Genomic DNA, 18054 nt, shown 5'->3' with positions numbered 1-18054 from the left:
GACATTTTTTGGCTAATGTCAGTTTTCCTTTTGGTGCTGATACGACATGGACTGATGTATTGGTGCACTTCTAATTTTAACTTTAAGTTAGAAGTACAGTTTCTATTTTATTTAGTATTATTCTTAAAACATCCCAGATAATGTAATTAAAGAAATATTGTTTCTGTACAGCCTTTTTCAGTGTGTTCTCTACGTAGTTTGTCTCCTGTTTGTGTTTGATCTTTCATGCATCACCAGAAAGAAGAATGTTTTAAATAACATTTGCAATTTTTGTCGTCTTATAGTCTTAAACTAAACTCTTTTTTAAAACTGACTAGCGTTTCAATTGAAGGCCCTTACGAGCAGAATTGTTGTTTCGATGGGAAAGTCACCATTATGCCATTATGCTTTTTTCTGTAGGGAAGGTGGCAATCAAAAAAGAAGACTTGTGCAGATATACCGGCAAGGAGAAGTGGTATTTGCTTCAACCTGTTGATTCGAATTCAGAAGTCCAGGTAACTATTAAAACTAGAATGAAGTAAATAAAAAATGTACACATCAGGTGTACATATTGGGTGTGACACAAAATGGGCAGGGAAAAGAGAGCACCTGTGACTTACTTCACGTTTTACTGTAGATAGTTTTAATATATTTAAATGAGGTACGTTTCTCATGAATTTTTCAGGAAGTAGAAATTGAAAGAATAATCACAAGAGAAACAAATTGGAGTTTGTTTGAGTGACCGTAGGAACAGAGTGACTGGTGTTCTCTTCCTGGTGGTTTCTAAACACTTGACAGATTATGAAAAAGTAACTTGTTTTTCAGAAATATATTTGAGACTGAAGTGAGTTTAAATTTTCCTGGCAGGGCTGTCTCAAGGAACTTCCAGAAATATGGTGGAAATTAAGCGGGGAAGTTGAACCAACCCTCCTTTCAGATGGGAGAGTGAAATTTAAAACAAGCTTCTTAAAAAGCTCTTTTAAAATACTGTTGCTGTGATCACAGTAACTTTTGTAGTTTTTTAGTACAGTTTTCCCAAACTTAAAGATAGGCATGTTAGATGTATATGTTCATCTAACCCCACAAACCTTCACTAGTTTGGTCAGGAGGAATAACTTTCTGTAAATGGAGTGTCAGTGGCTGAGATTGTTTGAGTATGGTAACATATAGACTAGAATTATTTGTGTGTGTGTTGTAATTCAACACGCAAAGTGAGTTTACATTACAAATGTGAGCCCAAACTTGTTCTGAAAGTGTGATTATACAAAGCAATATCTGAATTAATATTATCCTCTTATAACAATTGGCTTAATTGTTTTATTCTTTCCCCAGTACCATAATAGTGTTAGTCACGTATTTCCAGGAAGGTTCTTTAGAATGAGTTTCAAAAACATTGTTTGGACATTGGCTCTCATTCACTGAGAGATGTAAGGAACAGTAGCTTGCATTTAATTGTACTCTGTGGGTATATTTATACATGTGCTTTACTGTGAAGTAGACTAATTAGTTCCTCAGTAAAGCATCACCATCTACACATGTGCTGGTGTTTGGGTGCAGTAAATTAATTGACTCTGCCATAGGGATTGGGATGTGAGCTAAATCTGGGGACAGACCATGTCAGGGAGCTTAGAGAGCAGTCTAGGATCAAGCCAAGTCAAGGACATTTGAGTAATAGATGGAGAACGAGGCTTCCAACAAAGCCAAGTTAGGAAGCCTGGAGATCAGGGAGTGAGGTCTAGGGGAAGGAGTGGTTGTGGGTCAAGTAAAGCCTTGTTAACCTGGATACTTTCCCCCATACAAGCCCTGAGCCAGAAGAGGAAATGGAGGGTCAGTTGACCCTGGCTAGCTGCTCCCTCAATGGGGGTTCTGATTTTTCTGTTAAAAAAATCCAAAATCCATATTTTTATGTGATTTTTTTTTTTTTTTTTTAAATTAAATTCACTATATTTACAATTTTAAAGCAATTTGGAAGCCTACCAGTGCCTCTGCCATTATAATAAAAGAAATTTTAAACACATATTTTGGTGTTTGACTTTTTTGGTGTTTTTATCATGGAAAATCAGAGCTCCTCCTGCCTTTTTCGCTCACTAGGACACAGGTCCAGCACGGCTGGCCCCCCCCACGTCTTTGTGGTGCCGAGCAACCCTAATAAGCCAATTCCCTGTCCCTCTATGCTGTTACCCTTTACTCCCAATCCACAGCCTCCCAACCCTGCCCCCCATGCCCTTTCCACACATCACTTATGCCTTGCCCCCAGCCCTGCTGGTGCCTCTCCTGACCTTGCTGCCCCCAGACCTCAGCCCATCAGTGTGTGAACATGTGACCCCCATGCCCTCTCCATGCATTGCCTATGCTCCATCAATCTATTTCCGCCCCCCCTGCCAACTTACCTGCAGGACCTGTTCACCACGTTGCCTGGCTGCATTGCTCACCATGTGCATGTGTGTGTGCACATGCATGTGGCTTCCTGCCTCTGCCCTCCTCCTGCTTCCCACAGCCCCCTGCAGACTGGAACTCTGCCAGCCTGCAACAGGAAAGGCCTGGCTTCCCGCAGTTTTTTCCTTTAAAGGGAAAAATCTTTGATTTTCTGTGGAAAAACTCAGATCCCTGGTGATCAGCCATACAGCAGCAGGTCAAGGTGAGCAACCATGTTGGCCAGACTGAGGCCTCAAGTTTGAGGCTGTGGCCTGACAGTCAAGCATCTAAAATGTTATCCTCCCAAATCAAGTGTACTAGACTACAGTGCTTGGGTCACTTTTTAGAAAGAGGAGTTTGAACATGCATACATTAAGTCAGCTTTCATACCTGTGTTATTTCAGGATTGTTTTTTTAACTGCACCTCTGAGAATCCTCTCAAGTGCTGATGAAGCTGTATCCCTATTCTGCATATCTTGCTGCCTAGAATATCTGTCACAGCACTCTTGCTATACTTCTGTTATTAGAGTTAAAATTATATTGCTGAGCTCTCAGAATAGGTGACATGGGTTTGTTGGAGAGACTAACCTTCTGTTATGGTTGCTGGTTAGGCAGAAATTCATGGTAATTTGGAAGTGTTGGCAATTGAAGGTATAATTCCTATAGTAGGGTAGGTTTTGAATCTTGGACACATTATGAATGGACAAATTATTCAAGTCTGGGAAGTAAGTAAAGGGTAGGGTAAAAAGAAGTATCTAAGCTGGAGGAGATTGAGTTTTGCTGAGAAGACAAAGTAAGTTATTGACATGTATTTGACTGGACACTTAATGGGAGATTTGGAGGAAACTTGTGGGTGGAATCTATGCAACTAGTTCAGAAGTGAACAATGAGTCTGAAATAAGCATATAGGATTACATAACATGCTGTAGCACCTATGAATATATTGCATAACTTACTAGGTGTCTCAGAGCCCTACATTACTTCCTAGGCATGTTGTAAGGCCTTTTTTAAAAAAAAACAAAAAAAAAAAACTTTTATTGAGCTGACCTAACTGGTAAACTGAGTTGCTTTCATTTTATTTTGGACTGGGAGTTCTTTAGTATCAATCATGTTTGGATTAAACACCAGAAAAGGCAAGAAATCAGATAATGCAGTTTTTATTTAAACTACATGGGGTTTTTTACATCCCTTAAGATGTAATAGTTCAACTGTCACTTTTTTTCTTTTTAAAGGTGGGAGGAGGAGGCCTTTCAGGCTATTTGCAGGATTGCATTTTCAGTTTAGGGTAGGGGATTCATAGATTGTGAGGCTAGAAGGGACCTCAGGGGGTCCAGCCCTCCACCAGGCAGGAAGGACAACTGCATGCCCACAGTATGGGTGGAGGGATCTGGATCCAGACCCAGCCTTGAACTTCTGGCCAGGAGCTCAGCATGCAAACCCCTGAACCAGTCAGCAAGCCTGAAGACCAGCTGTTGTCTAGCAGACACCTGGGTCAGAACTTTCGCCAGTCCAGTCTTGCACCTTCAAAGGTCAGAGCATGGAACAAGGCTCCACACTTGCCTGAACAGGGACTTGAACCGTGGACCCTCATATTAAAAGTCTGATGCTCTACCAACTGAATTATCCAGGTCCACTAGGTAAGGCAGCCAGCATATATTTGTACTTTTAATGAAAAAAACTGTAATCTTTTCTTAGTGAATGCAGTTCTACAGAATTTGCATTTATCAGGGGACATCGAGCATCAGTTAGTTCAGAAATGAAACTGCTGAACAACTTATAATTCATGCTTATAAAAAGTTCTGTAAGCATACAGCTCTGCACATGTTTTTAACTACCTGGGCATAGTTGACACAAGAACCTAGTTTCTCAGAACTGTTTTTGCTTCTTCACCCACATCTTAAAGAACAACAGATCACAGTTGTGATGTTTTGATTGTGCTAAAATGTCAGCGTGTCTTTAAAAAATTTTTTTTTTAATTGGCCAGTGGTCATTAAAGAAAAGATGTTGGGATTCTTAATATGTATTCTAAACAAAAGAAAGTGCTTTCCAAAACAGTGATTTAGTGCATGTGATGGGGAAGAAAAGAGTGAGAACAGTGTTTCTAAACATCTTGGGTGCAAAGAAGTTAATTTCACAATGAAAATTAAATTGGCAGGAGTTGCTTTGAGTTCTGTGTGCCACTGCTACAAGTGCGTTCTAATGTACAGGGTGGGGCCTAACATCTGTGTGCTCACAGAGGTGATTTTTTTTTCACCACCGTTAATAATTGTGATTTTAATTTAATGTATTGAAGAATTTTTTTACATTTTAACTTTGATATTTTGTATATTGTGAAATGTTGTAAGTACAGTAAAATCTGTTTAACTCCCAAGTTAATTGGTAATGAAGACTGACTATGAATGACTCCCAAATTAGTAGTTAGCTGTTTTCAACTACCCAAGATGTATTTTGCATGCCATGTTAATGAAGAGAAAATATTACAAATTCTGACTGCAAATTGTATGCACTCTGGCCCATTGCTTGAGAATTCTGCGATTTATACAGATAAATGCTTACTGTACAATTTCTTACTGGAAAAAATCAGAGTTCTCCTTTGATTAAAAAGATTATTTCTAATGGAGTAAAAGTCAAGCAAAGGTTTTAGTTTTTATACTTGTACATATTGCCACATAGAAGGTATACAATAAAATGGAACAATTAGCTCAACGTGACATAGATGATTAAAAAAAGCTGAAGCATATTTATACTTTGAGCAACTGCAAACTTGACAAATGCTATGGAGGTCATAGATCAGTGTCTTTAAACTGACGAATTATTGGGAGCAAATTCCATGTGCAGTCTTAGTGCATCTATATGCATGTTTGAAAGTGGCCAAGGATGTGTGCACAAATTCTTAGAACTCTAGTGGGGTTCAGTGCAGTGACCAAGACCAATGGTAGTAACTTTTTCCAACTGTGGGCTGAAATGACCAGCTTAAGTTGTAGACAAGGAGGTAGGCAGGTGCTCGGACCTGTTCACAGCAAGCACTCCTGCCCCACACTGCCCTGGTGGCTCTGGGAGGGTTCGTAGCCAGGTTTAGGTTGCCAGCCTTTGAATAAGATAATAGTGATGAGTTTTCCCAATGACTAATCCATCAGATTTCACTGTGCTTCATTAAGGCCTCTTAAGTGGAAATTTGGCTAGTAATTGCCATTATTATGGCAACAACTTTACTTAAAATGGTTTTTGTAAGTCTGGTTCAATAACTTGAACATTGGACTGGTTTCTATTCTTAGCTTTTCTTCTAATCTCTTGTGACTGTCTTCCTTTTGCTTATCCCTCTGTAAAATGGGGATGACTAGGTTGATTTTGTACACCACTTTGAGGTCTCTACATCTAAAAAGGATTAAAAGTTTTGTGTGAGAAGCCAAGTAGCTTTTAATTGGTTGTGAAAGTATGTTGGTAGGGTTTTTCTTTAGAAACAATAGAGCAATAGTTATAATCCAGTTACAGATTCATTTAAAAATCTGTACTGTTCTGTACTGAAGTTCCTTTTGGGAGTTGTAATATTTTTCTCAGTGCATTTATATAAGAAACCAAAAACTGTTCTCAGGGAGATGACGATAGAATCTTGTTGGCTTCAGCTTCACGTTGGTACTTAATGTGATACTGAGCTTTACACTAAGCCAGGGGTGTCAGACATATGGCCAGCAGAGCCCTGTTGTCCAGCCCCTGATCTGAGTTGACTGACACCTGCCAGCCAGGCCTCACAGGTAGTGCCCAGGATGTGTGCTGTACACAGCACTGGTTCCAGCCATTCTAGGATTTGTGTTGCTCACTGTATCCTATGCCTACCTCCCAAGCCAGTCCGTCTGCCCTGTGCAGTAGAGTCTTGGACCAACTGGCGCGAACTGTATAGTGTGAATTCTGGATGAGTGCTATGTGCAGCGCAGCCCAGCCAGGACAGGTGCAGAATGTGGTGCTTCCCCTGGCTGGCAGTGGGTGCCGTACCAGATGAGTTTGACACCCCTGCACTAAGCAGTAATTACAGTTTGTTCACCTAGCTTGTTCTTAGTAAATGCCATTTTTCAAGCCATGTGCCTCTGTTAAGTAAAAAATTAAAAAAAACACCCTTGCCTGAATTTTGTACTCTGTAAAAGCTTTTGCTTCTTGACTTTAAGGTAACACTTATGGTATCTCTTTTCAGTTGTCATTCAGGAGCTCTGCCTTTTAAAGCTGCAGACATTCTTAATATCCTGTTTTTATCTTCAAAATGTTTTGTTTTCTATTTGTTTTCTTTTTTTTACATGACAAGAGTTTGTGTACTTGCATAAGGCTTAACAAATATTTTTGTAATGTACCTGTTTTCCACTGCATGTAGTAACAGTTTGCAAAAGACCTGGCAAGGATCCTAAAATAACTTCAAAACTTTTTTTTTTAAAGAAACTTCTCTTCTCATTTGCTCAGTGGCGATAGGAAGGAAAACACAACCATTGCCCAAGGGGATTTATAGCAAAATATCTTTGTTTCACATCAAAACATTAACACTTAAGAAATTTTAGCTGAACTTGTATATGGGTTTACTTTCACTTCAGGGGCTAAAATATCAAAGCTATAGTTTCAGGTATTGCTTTTTTCTGAGTATCTCTCCCAAATTCTTTACAATTATCCACTCTTCATGGACCTTTACATGAGGTTTCTTGTTAGAGCTTTTAATCAGCTTTCTGGTAAGACAAATGTGAACTTGAACACTTGTTCACTACAACATTTTTGAGCTATTCCTTTTTTGAGTATGTTACTGTGTCAAACAAAACCTGTTATTGGCTCACTAGTAATAATATCAAAATAGAACTTGGACAAAAAATACAATTATTTCTTGAACTTAAACATTGACTCTTTTTTTTTTTTTTAAATGATACTTAGAGAAATGTGTGTACTATCAAAAGTGGAGAGATCAGTAGGTCTGTTACCATGAGGATTTTAGCTATGATAGTGCATAGCTAATACTTGTCATGTTGTTGAGCTGCGACTTGAATTGGGACAACACGTGCTTTCTTTGTACATGAATAGTAGAAGGGAGAGGTGGTAGTTGGTTGAAAAGTGTGACTTTGAGGATACTCAACAGTTAACAATTAGGTATATGGGTGGTTGTAAGTAAGATATAAAATAGCCTGAAGAGAGGGGGATATATGTTGTGCAGCTAGACTTGGAAAAGTCCAGGAAAAGATGAACAATTCTGCAGAGCAATTTTAAATGTTTTATAGGTTACAATATAATGGTCTTTGTAAAAACTGTTGGGGTCTGCCTCTGGGAGGTGGAGCAGTAACCGAATGACTCCCATGACACACTTGGAAGGCAGCTGCTGGAAGAGGTTTAACAAAAGGCTCTCCAGGGAGGGGGAAGAAGAAGGAAAGATGAAATTATCATGGGGAACAGACAGTTGTTGGTCTGTCATCTGGGAAGAGAGACAAGAGTGCTGCCTCACTTCTTGTAAGTGGCTAGGATGGTTCACCCCCACTGTGCCTGTGGAAGTACAATGTGTATCTGATTTTGCTATTCATCAAATGCTCAAGATACTTGCATAAAATATTAAAGATAATTAATGTTTGCTTTGACTGCTGTTTATCATACTGCCTGGTATTCTCTCCAATAGGTTGTTGGCATCCACTAGTTATCTCGTCTAGGCAGCATTAGCAAGTGATGCCTGTAGTTAGTTGCTTAAGACAGTATCCTAACGGTTTGGACTGAGCTCTTTTTGTTTACTAGCTGCATGCCTCAGATTGAACTATTTCCTTTCTTTCCTTTTTATTTTGGGTACAACCAGAACAATTCATCTACTCTCAAGAATAGGTTGTTGGGGGAAATACTTTGCTGATTTAAATTCTTGAAACAGTTTAACTGAGAAGCTCTAGAAAACCTACACTTTAACAGGAATGTGGAATAGTAGAGGTGACATTAAAATACCAACAGTACCACATTGAACCCAACAGGATTTTATGTTGGTACTCAGTTTTATCCCTCGTCTCCCTGCTCAATAAAGACAGTTTTGGGGTTCTTATATGATGCATTGAGGACAGTATTATGACTCCTCAAAGTAAGTGAAGCACAGAGCAGTACAGATTAACTAAACCTGTAATTAAATTTTAGCTGTATGTTGCTCTGTAGACTATCAGGGCTGTTTCTTTTTTGCTACTTCTGTAGAATGGGGTGTGCAGGGGGCATAGTTTGTTATCCACACAGTGGATTCTTTATAGCTGTTGGGCAAACAAAAATTATTCTCATACAGTGTGTGTCACTGTGGATCCCACTGCAGGTGTGCCAGTACCTTGTGCATGTCCAGAATAGACTTTTTCTTCTTTGTTGTTGATTATTTGTCTCTTGGCCTGTGTACCTTGTCTCTCCAAATAAGGGCATTTGGGTGGGATTCTCTTTATTCGTTTCTCCCTTAACACCTATATTGGAAGGGAGGGGGTGAGCATCTGACCTTTTCATATTGATCTCAGACTAACCGTCTTTACAATCTTCAGAATTACCACTTTTTTTCCTTGTTGTGACCACTGAAAACTAATCACTTGTAAAGGTGAAAGAATAGTGCACTTGTTGTCTTTTACTCCTAGAAAATTGCACTCCTCCTTTGTTTGTACTACATGATGTACCATTCGAAGCACAGCATTGGCTCTGGCTGGTATCTCAAACTAAATACCTCTCTATAGCAGGCTGCTGTCTCTGGGCCTTTTCAGCCAGGCTTTTGCCCCTTCCCTGAACATCTCTCAGCTAGCCTCAGTAGTATGCAGTCTTTAAACCTGTTAGCCTTGGCTGTCTGGAGTACCTCCCAGTCTGCCCCAGTTTTGTACAGACTTTCATCACACAACGTAAGCAAATAAAAACCTTATTGTGTTGGACCCTGGGATGGGTCTACTGAGGCCGCAGCCCTCCTTTCCCAGGCTTGTTCTGCTCATTGCGTAGAAGTCTCCTGCCCCTAGTATTTCACTTCCACCTCCCCAGCTATTTCTGCCTGCTGGGGTTTTTGTTTCCCAGTGAGTCATGCCCTCATTAACCTTCCCACAGCTGTAGCCCTTCAGTCTAACTAGCTGCTTTTCATTAAGGTGACAGGCCACCCTGTTACGTACACCAAGAAGTACCCTAGAAACAAAAGGAGTGCTAATATACTTTGAATTGGCTGTGTACACACCTTTTTGTATTAACAGATTTCATGACACAATTGTGAACTGTATTAGTCTAGAAAACATCACCTTCAGAAGCAGCCTCACCCAGTTTCATTGGATGTGGTTTGCCTTGATATCTGTCAGAAGTTAAAACCATTGCTTATAGTTACCACATCCTATTCTACTGTTTTATACCTACCCACATCCTTCCACCCTCTGTCCTGTCCCAGTTCAGGGACCTTTCTTCCCACAGGTGTATTTATATTTGCTTTGCTTCATCAAGGAGTCCTAGAGAAGGTGCCTCAAAAGTAAGAGGCTTCTATACCTGGCACTTCCTTATCCTGAGGAAGAAATTGGGCTTTGTTCTGCCCTCGTACTGTCGAATCTCAAAGACAGATGTGCTCAAGTTTAGAATGGCAGTGCTTGCCTAAAACATCAAATGTCTCCAAGCTCATGACTCATTGAACTCATGAGTTCATTGTACTAAGTTTGCCAGAAACATATTTTCACTTAACCATTCACCTAGTCCTAGGCCAAGGCTGTCAAACTGGCGGCTTAAGAACGACCAGTGACTCCTGTGCTCCTGGTCTGGACACTAGTCCCCCAATTGCTCTCCTGCTTCTGCTACTGAAATCTTCAGCTTTTCCCTTCCTTCTCTAACTTCTGCTTCCTGTCCCTCAGGGGAGCAACCTATGGGGCTGAGAGTCTGTGGCTAGGAGACTTGAGGGGACCCAGAGATGCTATGTGGCACACATGTCCTGGTGTGGCATGGCAGGGGAGGCTAGGCAGTGTGGTGCAATGTGCAGCCTGCATGCCATGTGACCTGGGATGTATGCAGCCCCTGCCCACTCAAGTTGGACAACCCTGATGTTGCCCTTAGGAACTGTCTCAGATTTGTGACGGGCCCTAACTGCTGTCAATATAGCTTCATGCCCTGGAGAAGTTTCACTGAGTGCTGTCTCAGTAGTTGAGCCGTAGTTTGGGGGTCCCATACTTCCCTTTACCTGGGCAAAAAGGCTTGGATTATATCTTCTCTGTTTACCTCTCAACTCAGTCTTATGAAGTACTAAAATGTCTGTCGCTGCACTGAGGGATCTGATCCTTGATCCCAACTATCACACCTCCTGCCATGCAGTGCATGCATAATAGGAGGCACAGTTTTGGGTTCAGGGCACAGATCCTTATTGTGCCGTAGTTTGCAGTGCTGGGGGGAGCCCAGATTTATGATCCCAGGCTCTACCTGCACAGGAGGAGTTGAAAGCTGAGTGCCCACAGGTCTGGGGCTTGTTCTAGACTCTGGTGCATTCTCCAGCCCAAGCTGATGATCAGCGGACCACCTGGGAAGCTGTACAAGACCCCACCCAGAGCTGACAAACAGCTGATTGTTGGCCCGGTTATGCATTCAATTTAAATTGCCATAAAATTGCTCTGCATTATATGTGGAACTATTTTATGACTGGTTTGCTATTTAAGGTGCCTTAAAATGGGTGCATATGTTAAATTACAGCATAAATATAACATGTAGAGAGGTCCACAGTACTTCAGACAAATAACTAATTTGACTATGTGGTTTAAAAGAGTCAGACTAGTGCTGTGATTAAGATGGGAGCAGGGAATAGGAAATGATCCCAGAGAAGTATGCTTATATAATTTTCTGTTTATCATTTAATGTTGCAGTATTCTTTCAGTTGGTTATAGTTGTTGGCATCTTTTTGCAGAAGAGGTGGAAAAATGGTTAAGTGTTTGTTCTCAGTGAACTATTATTTTAACCAGTTGTGGTTTTGTCTGTGTATGAATGAGATACTGTTTTAAGACAAGGCTTGCTTATGTGGGAAACTCCTCCTGTACAAAGCTTATTAGCAAATAACAAAACTCCCACGCATCCCTTTTTCAAAATCTAGTTGAAGCAAAATGGCTTCAGTGTTTTCATTGTGTTACACCATGTATAAGTATTTAGCAAAAAGTTCGCTTCTCGCTTTGGTTAAGAGATGCATCATGGAAATAAAGTAAAATTCATTGTTCACTCTCACTTTTCTTATAAACCTTCTGTCTCGCTGCTTTTTTCTTGCATCACACACATTGCACTTGTCTGCACCTACTCTGCTGCAAGAGCAGTGTAGTTTTTCTCAGCTTTCACTTGTAGAAGTTTATTGACCTCTCTTCCTCTTAATACAGGTGTGGGCAATTATTTGGGCTGGATGGCCTTTTAATGAGTTTTGGTAAGCTGTGGAGGGGAGTGGGGTCAGGAAGATGCCAGTTGATCCTGTTTGGCCTGCCAGTCACTGCCTGGAGCCTGAGGAGGGAGGGTTCTGCCCCACAACACTCTGTTCTGCCACTGCCAGGGCTGGGCTGCACAGAATGCAGACTCCTCTGTTCCCCTCCCCCTGGCTTCCTGTTGGCAGTGTGCAGTCCTGGCACCGTGGGCTGCTAGCAGCCAGACCAGCACAGGATAGGGTGCCATGTAGTGCACCAAGTAACTGTTCCATCTGCCCATTGCAATGAGCCACTGTCACCATGTTACACTGGGAAAGTCAGTGGCTGCTTCATAGCCAGCCCACTCGCATCCTAGTGGCGTTGCAACAAATCTGCACACTACCCAGCCCAGCACCAGCTGCAGCAGAGCTGAATGGCACAGTGTGCAGTCCTTCCTCAGGCTCCTGGTGGGGGCCAGTGGGCCAGATAGGATCAATTGGTGGGTTGGATATGGCCCACAAGCCATGTTTTGCCCGCCCTCATCTTTGTATCTGTAGAATGTGGATACAGCAGTATAGATTCTGTAGTCCTGTATTCTTGGTATTCTAGTGTTTCGTCATGCATTGTAGGTCATGATTTACTTACATTATTTTTTGCTAGTTTGCTTAGTGCAGGATGAAGCCCTTCGTTACCAGTTCTTTCTAGAAAGACTTTTCACAAGTTTCTTTGATCAGTAGGGGCAGTATTGAACTCTTGTCCATTTTATGCTAATGTATTTGCTATGAGTGAGTTCTTTATCTTTTAAGTGGGTGGTAGATCATATTGAAAACATCTGCAAAATGTTGTTGTTATGCCAGTTGTTACTTTTGGAAAAAATGGATTTCAGAAATGCTTATGTATGTGTGTTTGTTTTCTTTCCTCCCTGCCAGGGAAAAGTTCACCTTGAATTCAGACTGAATGAACTGATAACCGATAATGGATCTGTGTGCCAACAACTAGTAGTACAGTAAGAACATTTATGAATTGCTAAATTAATTTTCATTTGCTTTTAAAAGAACTAGTTATATTGTATTGGTAATATCTAATGCTTTATAGAGTACAACATCAATAACTTGTTGTTTTGGAATTGACATGGTTGTAGTGGCCTGGCATATGCTATGGAAACTTAGCAGAAAGATTTTGTGATGGTGTTAACATGGACTTTCTTAACTGAATGAATATAAGCTGTGGTAGGGCTTGTAATATAAACAGTCGAGTATCGGGAGCATAGTGTCATACAGTACTGCTTGAGGCTTTCTCTGATTGAGAAAGCTAGAAGTGCTAGCAGTAGTCAGTGGCTGCCATCTCCAGTGTTGGGTTAGCTGGCAGGACTGAACTAATGGGGCACAGCTAGGACCTTTCCCAAAAGTTCCCCAGTGTACCTAGAACAGTAATGATTGTGCGTACTATCAGGGCAACCCAGTTTTGATTCACTCTACAACAAATATCTTGGTTCAGTGCGTGGTAGGATCTTAAAGCAAGGACTGGTTAACTATTTTTTTATTAACTTTTATATTCAGCTATAGCTTATAATGGGACTTTTTCTCAGTCTTGTAGCTGTTGTTATAACAGTTGAAAGAACTTTTTGAGTATTCCAAATTTAAAGTTAAAAAACCCCCATCAACATAGAATTAGTTTTGTGATAGATATCCATACCATGCAGGAATGAAGGCAGAAAGAGACAGCTATTATTGCCACAGGGTAATGGTTTCAGTAAGCTATTAACTAAGAAAATAAGCCAGAAAATTTGTTAGCTTCTCAATTAAATATAAGGATAAGATAATGGTTGAGATTAGCATTGAAATGGCTGGTTGTGAACTTGCTATTGACCAATTAAATTAGTGCATAGAGACCTTGTTGTAGCTTCAGGTTGTTTTGATGACAAAACAGAAAATAACTTGACGATTCTTTTTAGTACTTTTCATCTTAAAACCATAACACATTTCAAAGGAGAAGGTGGGTAGGTGTATTCAGAGGAAGATGTTAAGTGTAAGAAATGAAGTGATGTGGCTATGGTTAGTTAGCAACTCAGTGGCCCAATTTAAAAGTAGAATTTAGTTTTCCTGACAGATAATCTAGTCTCGTAGCAGAAAAACTAGAAATTCTTTTTTCTGGAGTTGTTTTTGATATGCTTCTAAATTGAGGCACTTGTTTTTTTATGGGTTGTTAGACACTGAATGTTTGGGAGTGGAACTTCTAAACAACAAACCAGTTTAAAAGATTGGGGGTATTTCTGCTGACATGTGACTCCACATAACTGATTGTAGAATGGGGTAAATGCACAAAAGTGAAAGCTAAATCCTGAACGTTTAACAGATACTTGTTGGGGAAAACTGCTTCATTTAAGGATCCCTTTCCAGAGGATGGAATGGATACATGAAAAATGATTCTTGAACCTCTGCTCTATCCCTATCCTTTCCATTCAATAGAATTTATTCATATATCCACACTGTTCATTATAGCTAGTCTTTTTTGTGTATAATCTGCATGAAGAAGCTGTTTACTTCACAACTTTAAATTATTAGATGAAATTGTAAGAAGTGGGCACGATAAATCAACTATTCCAGTCCTCATGCTAAAGGCAGAATCATCCTAAAATTTCCTGGGCTGCAGTTCTGCTCCTAGTGCTGTCTGGCTCCTATGGCCACAAAAAAGGCCATCTCCATCCTTTGCATAACCTCCATCCTCCCCCTTCAGTTATTTGAAGGCTGTTATCAACCCCCTCCTCCCCGCCCAAATCTTTTTTCCAGACTAATTCTAGTTCTTTCATCCTTTCCTCATCATTAAGGTTTTCAAGCCTCTAATCTCTTTTGGTTGTTCTCCCTTGGACTTCTTTTCCAATCTGTCCACATCCTTCTTTAAGTGTGGGGCCTAGAACTGGACATGGTATTCTGGGTAAGGCCTCGCTAGCACTGAATAGAGCAGAAGAATAATTTCCTTTGATTTGCAAGAGAAACTTCCATTAATATAATCCAGTATGCTGTTGGCCTTTTTGGCAACAGGATCACTCTAGCTCGTATACAGCTTATGGTCCTCTTTAACCCCCCAGGTCCTTTTCAGCAGTATTATACCCTAACTGTCATTCCCCAGTCTGTACCTATGCATGTAAGTTTATTCCATCCTAACTGCAGGACTTCACATTTGTCCTTATTGCATTTCATCAGCTTCCTCTAGTACAATAATATATTTGTATCTTGCCGCCTTACATGTATATTTAAGAAGCAGGCACTGGCTTTTTGGGCTCTTAAATATAGACTTTGAAAACTGACAGCCATAGTTCTAGACCAGTAATTCTCAGCCAGGGTTCTGGGGCACCCTGGTGTACCCTGAGATCCTTTGGACAGTGCCAAGCAATGTGTAAGGAGATAAAAGCAGAATAAGGCTCTCCTTGTCTAGCTGTTCTCCTGGTCCCACTGCCTGCCTACTCCACATGGAGGTGTAAACGCTGTAATAAATACCTTCAGTTTTTGAAATGGGGTACTGCTGAATTCACAAAAATTCTCATAGAAATCATAGAAAATTAGGGGTGAAAGGGACCTCATGAGGTCATCTAGTCCAACCCCCTGCTCAAGTCCAACCATCCCCAACTAGACCATCTCAGCCAAAGCTTAGTCTAGCCAGGTCTCAAAAACCTCCAAGGATGGAGATTCTACCACCTCCCTAGGTAACCTCTTCCAGTGTTTTACTACCCTGCTAGTAAGAAAATCCTTCATAATATCTAACCTAAACTTCCCTTGCTGCAACTTGAGACATTGCTCCTTGTTCTGTCATCTGTCACCACTAAAAACAGTCTAGCTCCATCTGCTTTTGAATACCCTCCCCCACCTTTCAGGTAGTTGAAGGCTACTATTAAATCCTCTCTATCTCCTCTTCTCCAGACTAAATAAGCCCAGTTCCTTCAGTCTTTCCTCATAAGTCATGCCCCCCAGTCCCCTTACCATTTTTGTTGTCCTCCACTGGACTCTCTCCAATTTGTCCACATCTTTCTGTAGTGTGGGGCCCAAAACTGAACACAGTACTCCAGATGTGGCTTCACCAGTGCTGAGTAGAGGAGAATAATCACTTTTCTTGACCCACTGGCAGGTCTACCAGTGCAGCCCAGTATGCTGTTAACCTTCTTTGGAACAAGAGCACACTGTTGGCTCATATTTACCTTATTGTCCACTCTAACCCCCAGGTCCTTTTCTGGAGAGCTGCTACCCAGCCAGTCAGCCCCCAGCCTGTACTGGTGCATGGGATTGTTCCAGCCTAAGTGCAGATCTTTGCATTTGTCCTTGTTGAACCGCATGAGATTCCTTTTGGCTCAATCCTCCAATTTGTCTAGGTCACTTTGAATCCTATCCCTACCCTCCAGTGTATCTACTACTCCCCCCGCATCTTGGTGTCATCTGCAAACTTGCTGAAGGTGCACTGTATGCCATCTTCCAGATCATTGATGAAGGTACTCCAATTGATACCGGCTGCTAAGTAGACATCGAGCCATTGATTACTGCCCTCTAAGCCCGATACTCCAGACAGATTTCTATCCACCTTACAGTCCATTCATCCAGCCCATACTTCCTTAGCTTGTCTGCGAGTATGTTGTGGGAGACCGTATCAAAAGCCTTGCTAAAATCAAGGTGTACCACATCCACTAGTCTCCCAGTTTCCACAGAGCCAGTCATCTCGTCATAGAAGGCAATCAGGTTGGTCAGGCATGACTTGTCCTTGGTGAATCCATGCTGACTGTTCCTAATCATCTTCTCCTCCAAGTGCTTAGAAATGGACTCGTTGAGGAACTGCTCAATGATTTTTCCAGGAACCAAAGTGAAGCTGACAGGCCTGTAGTTCCCTGGATCCTCCTTTTTCCCTTTCTTAAACATGGGCACTATGTTTGCCCTTTTCCAAATATCTGGGACCTCAACTGATCACCATGAGTTGTCAAAGATGATGGCCAGTGGCTCTGCAGTCACATCAACCAGGTCCCTTAGCACCCTCGGGTGCATCCTGTCCAGTCCCATGGACTTGTATGTATCCAGCGTTTCTAAATAGTCCCTAACCTGTTCTGTCACCACTGTTGGCTGCTCACCTCCTCCCCAAACTGTGCTTCCAGGTTCAGTAGTCTGGGAGCTGACCTTGCTTGTGAAGACTGAGGCAAAGAAGCTACTGAGCACTTCAGACTTTTTTGCATCCTCTGTCACAAGGTTGCCTCCCCTATAAGGAACCCACACTTTCCCTGATCCTCCTCTTGCTACTGACATACTTGTAGAAACTCTTCTTGTTCCCCGGTATATCACTTGCTAGCTGCAACTCTAACTGTGTTTTGGCCTTCCTGACTTCGTCCCTGCATGCCTGGGCAGTGCTCTTATACTCCTCTCTATTTATTTATCAAATTTCCACTTCTTATACACTTAGTTTACTAAAGATTTCCCTACTAAGCCAAGCTAGTTTTCTGCCATTCTTGCTAGTCTTTCTGCACATCAGGGTGGTTTGCTCTTGCATTCTCAGTAAGGTTTCTCTACTGAGGTCCCTTCCAACCCTGAAAAACTATGAAATCTATGAAAATACAACCAGCTCTCCTGCCCATCAGTTCCCTAAGCTAGTTGAAGCATGCTTTTACAAAGTCCAGAGTCCTTACTCTGCTGCTCTCCATCCTTCCTTTCCTCAGGAGCCTGAACTCAATCATGTCATGGTCACTGCTGCTCAAGTTGCCACCCACTACTACATTTCCCACCAATTCTTCCCTTTTTGGAGCAGTAGGTCAAAAAGAGCATGGCCCCTAGTTGACTGCTCCAGCACTCTCACCAGGAAGTTGTCCTCAACACTCTCCAAAAACTTCCTGGATTGCCTGTGCACTGCTGTATTGCCCTCCCAGCAGATGTCAGGGTGGTTGAAGTCCCCCTTGAGAGCCAGAGCCTGTAATCGGGAAACTTGCGCCAGCTGTTTGAAGAAAGCCTCATCCACCACTTCCTCCTGGTCTGGTGGTCTATAGCAGACCCCCCGCTCCCACCTCCCCCTTGTTGCTCTCCCTTCTAACTTTAACTCAGAGACTTTCAACAGGCCTATCTTCAGTTTCGTACTGGAAGTCTGAACAATCATATGGCTCTTTTACATAAAGTGAAACTCTTCCTCCTCTTCTCCCCTGCCTGTCCTTCCTAACCAGTTTGTACCCATCCATGACAGTGCTCCAGTCATATGAGCTCCCACAAAGTCTCTGCTGTTCCAATCGCATTATAGTGCTGTAACTGTGCAAGGACTTCCAATTCTTCCTGCCTGGTTATCAGGCTCCTTGCATTCATGTACA

The 18054-nt window shown here is 41.6% G+C and overlaps 1 protein-coding gene across 4 annotated transcripts in view; it reads left to right on the top strand.

Moving 5' to 3' along the window:
* RASA2 (RAS p21 protein activator 2) overlaps window positions 1-18054 on the top strand; it is an 88980-nt gene that overhangs the window by 8978 nt on the left and 61948 nt on the right. Inside the window, exons 4-5 of one of the 4 annotated variants that reach the window (XM_025208445.1) lie at window positions 400-494; window positions 12662-12738. In XM_025208445.1, the coding sequence (XP_025064230.1) occupies window positions 400-494; window positions 12662-12738 (172 nt within the window). Of the gene's footprint in view, window positions 1-399; window positions 495-12661; window positions 12739-18054 lie in introns of those variants that run through there. The other 3 variants (XM_025208446.1, XM_025208448.1, XM_025208449.1) reach the window with 3 other exon arrangements.

This window comes from Alligator sinensis, unplaced genomic scaffold (assembly GCF_000455745.1).
Source record: "Alligator sinensis unplaced genomic scaffold, ASM45574v1 scaffold846_1, whole genome shotgun sequence".
Lineage (NCBI taxonomy): Eukaryota > Metazoa > Chordata > Crocodylia > Alligatoridae > Alligator > Alligator sinensis.
Note: the sequence above shows the minus strand (reverse complement) of the source record. Positions and strands in the feature narration are given on the sequence as shown.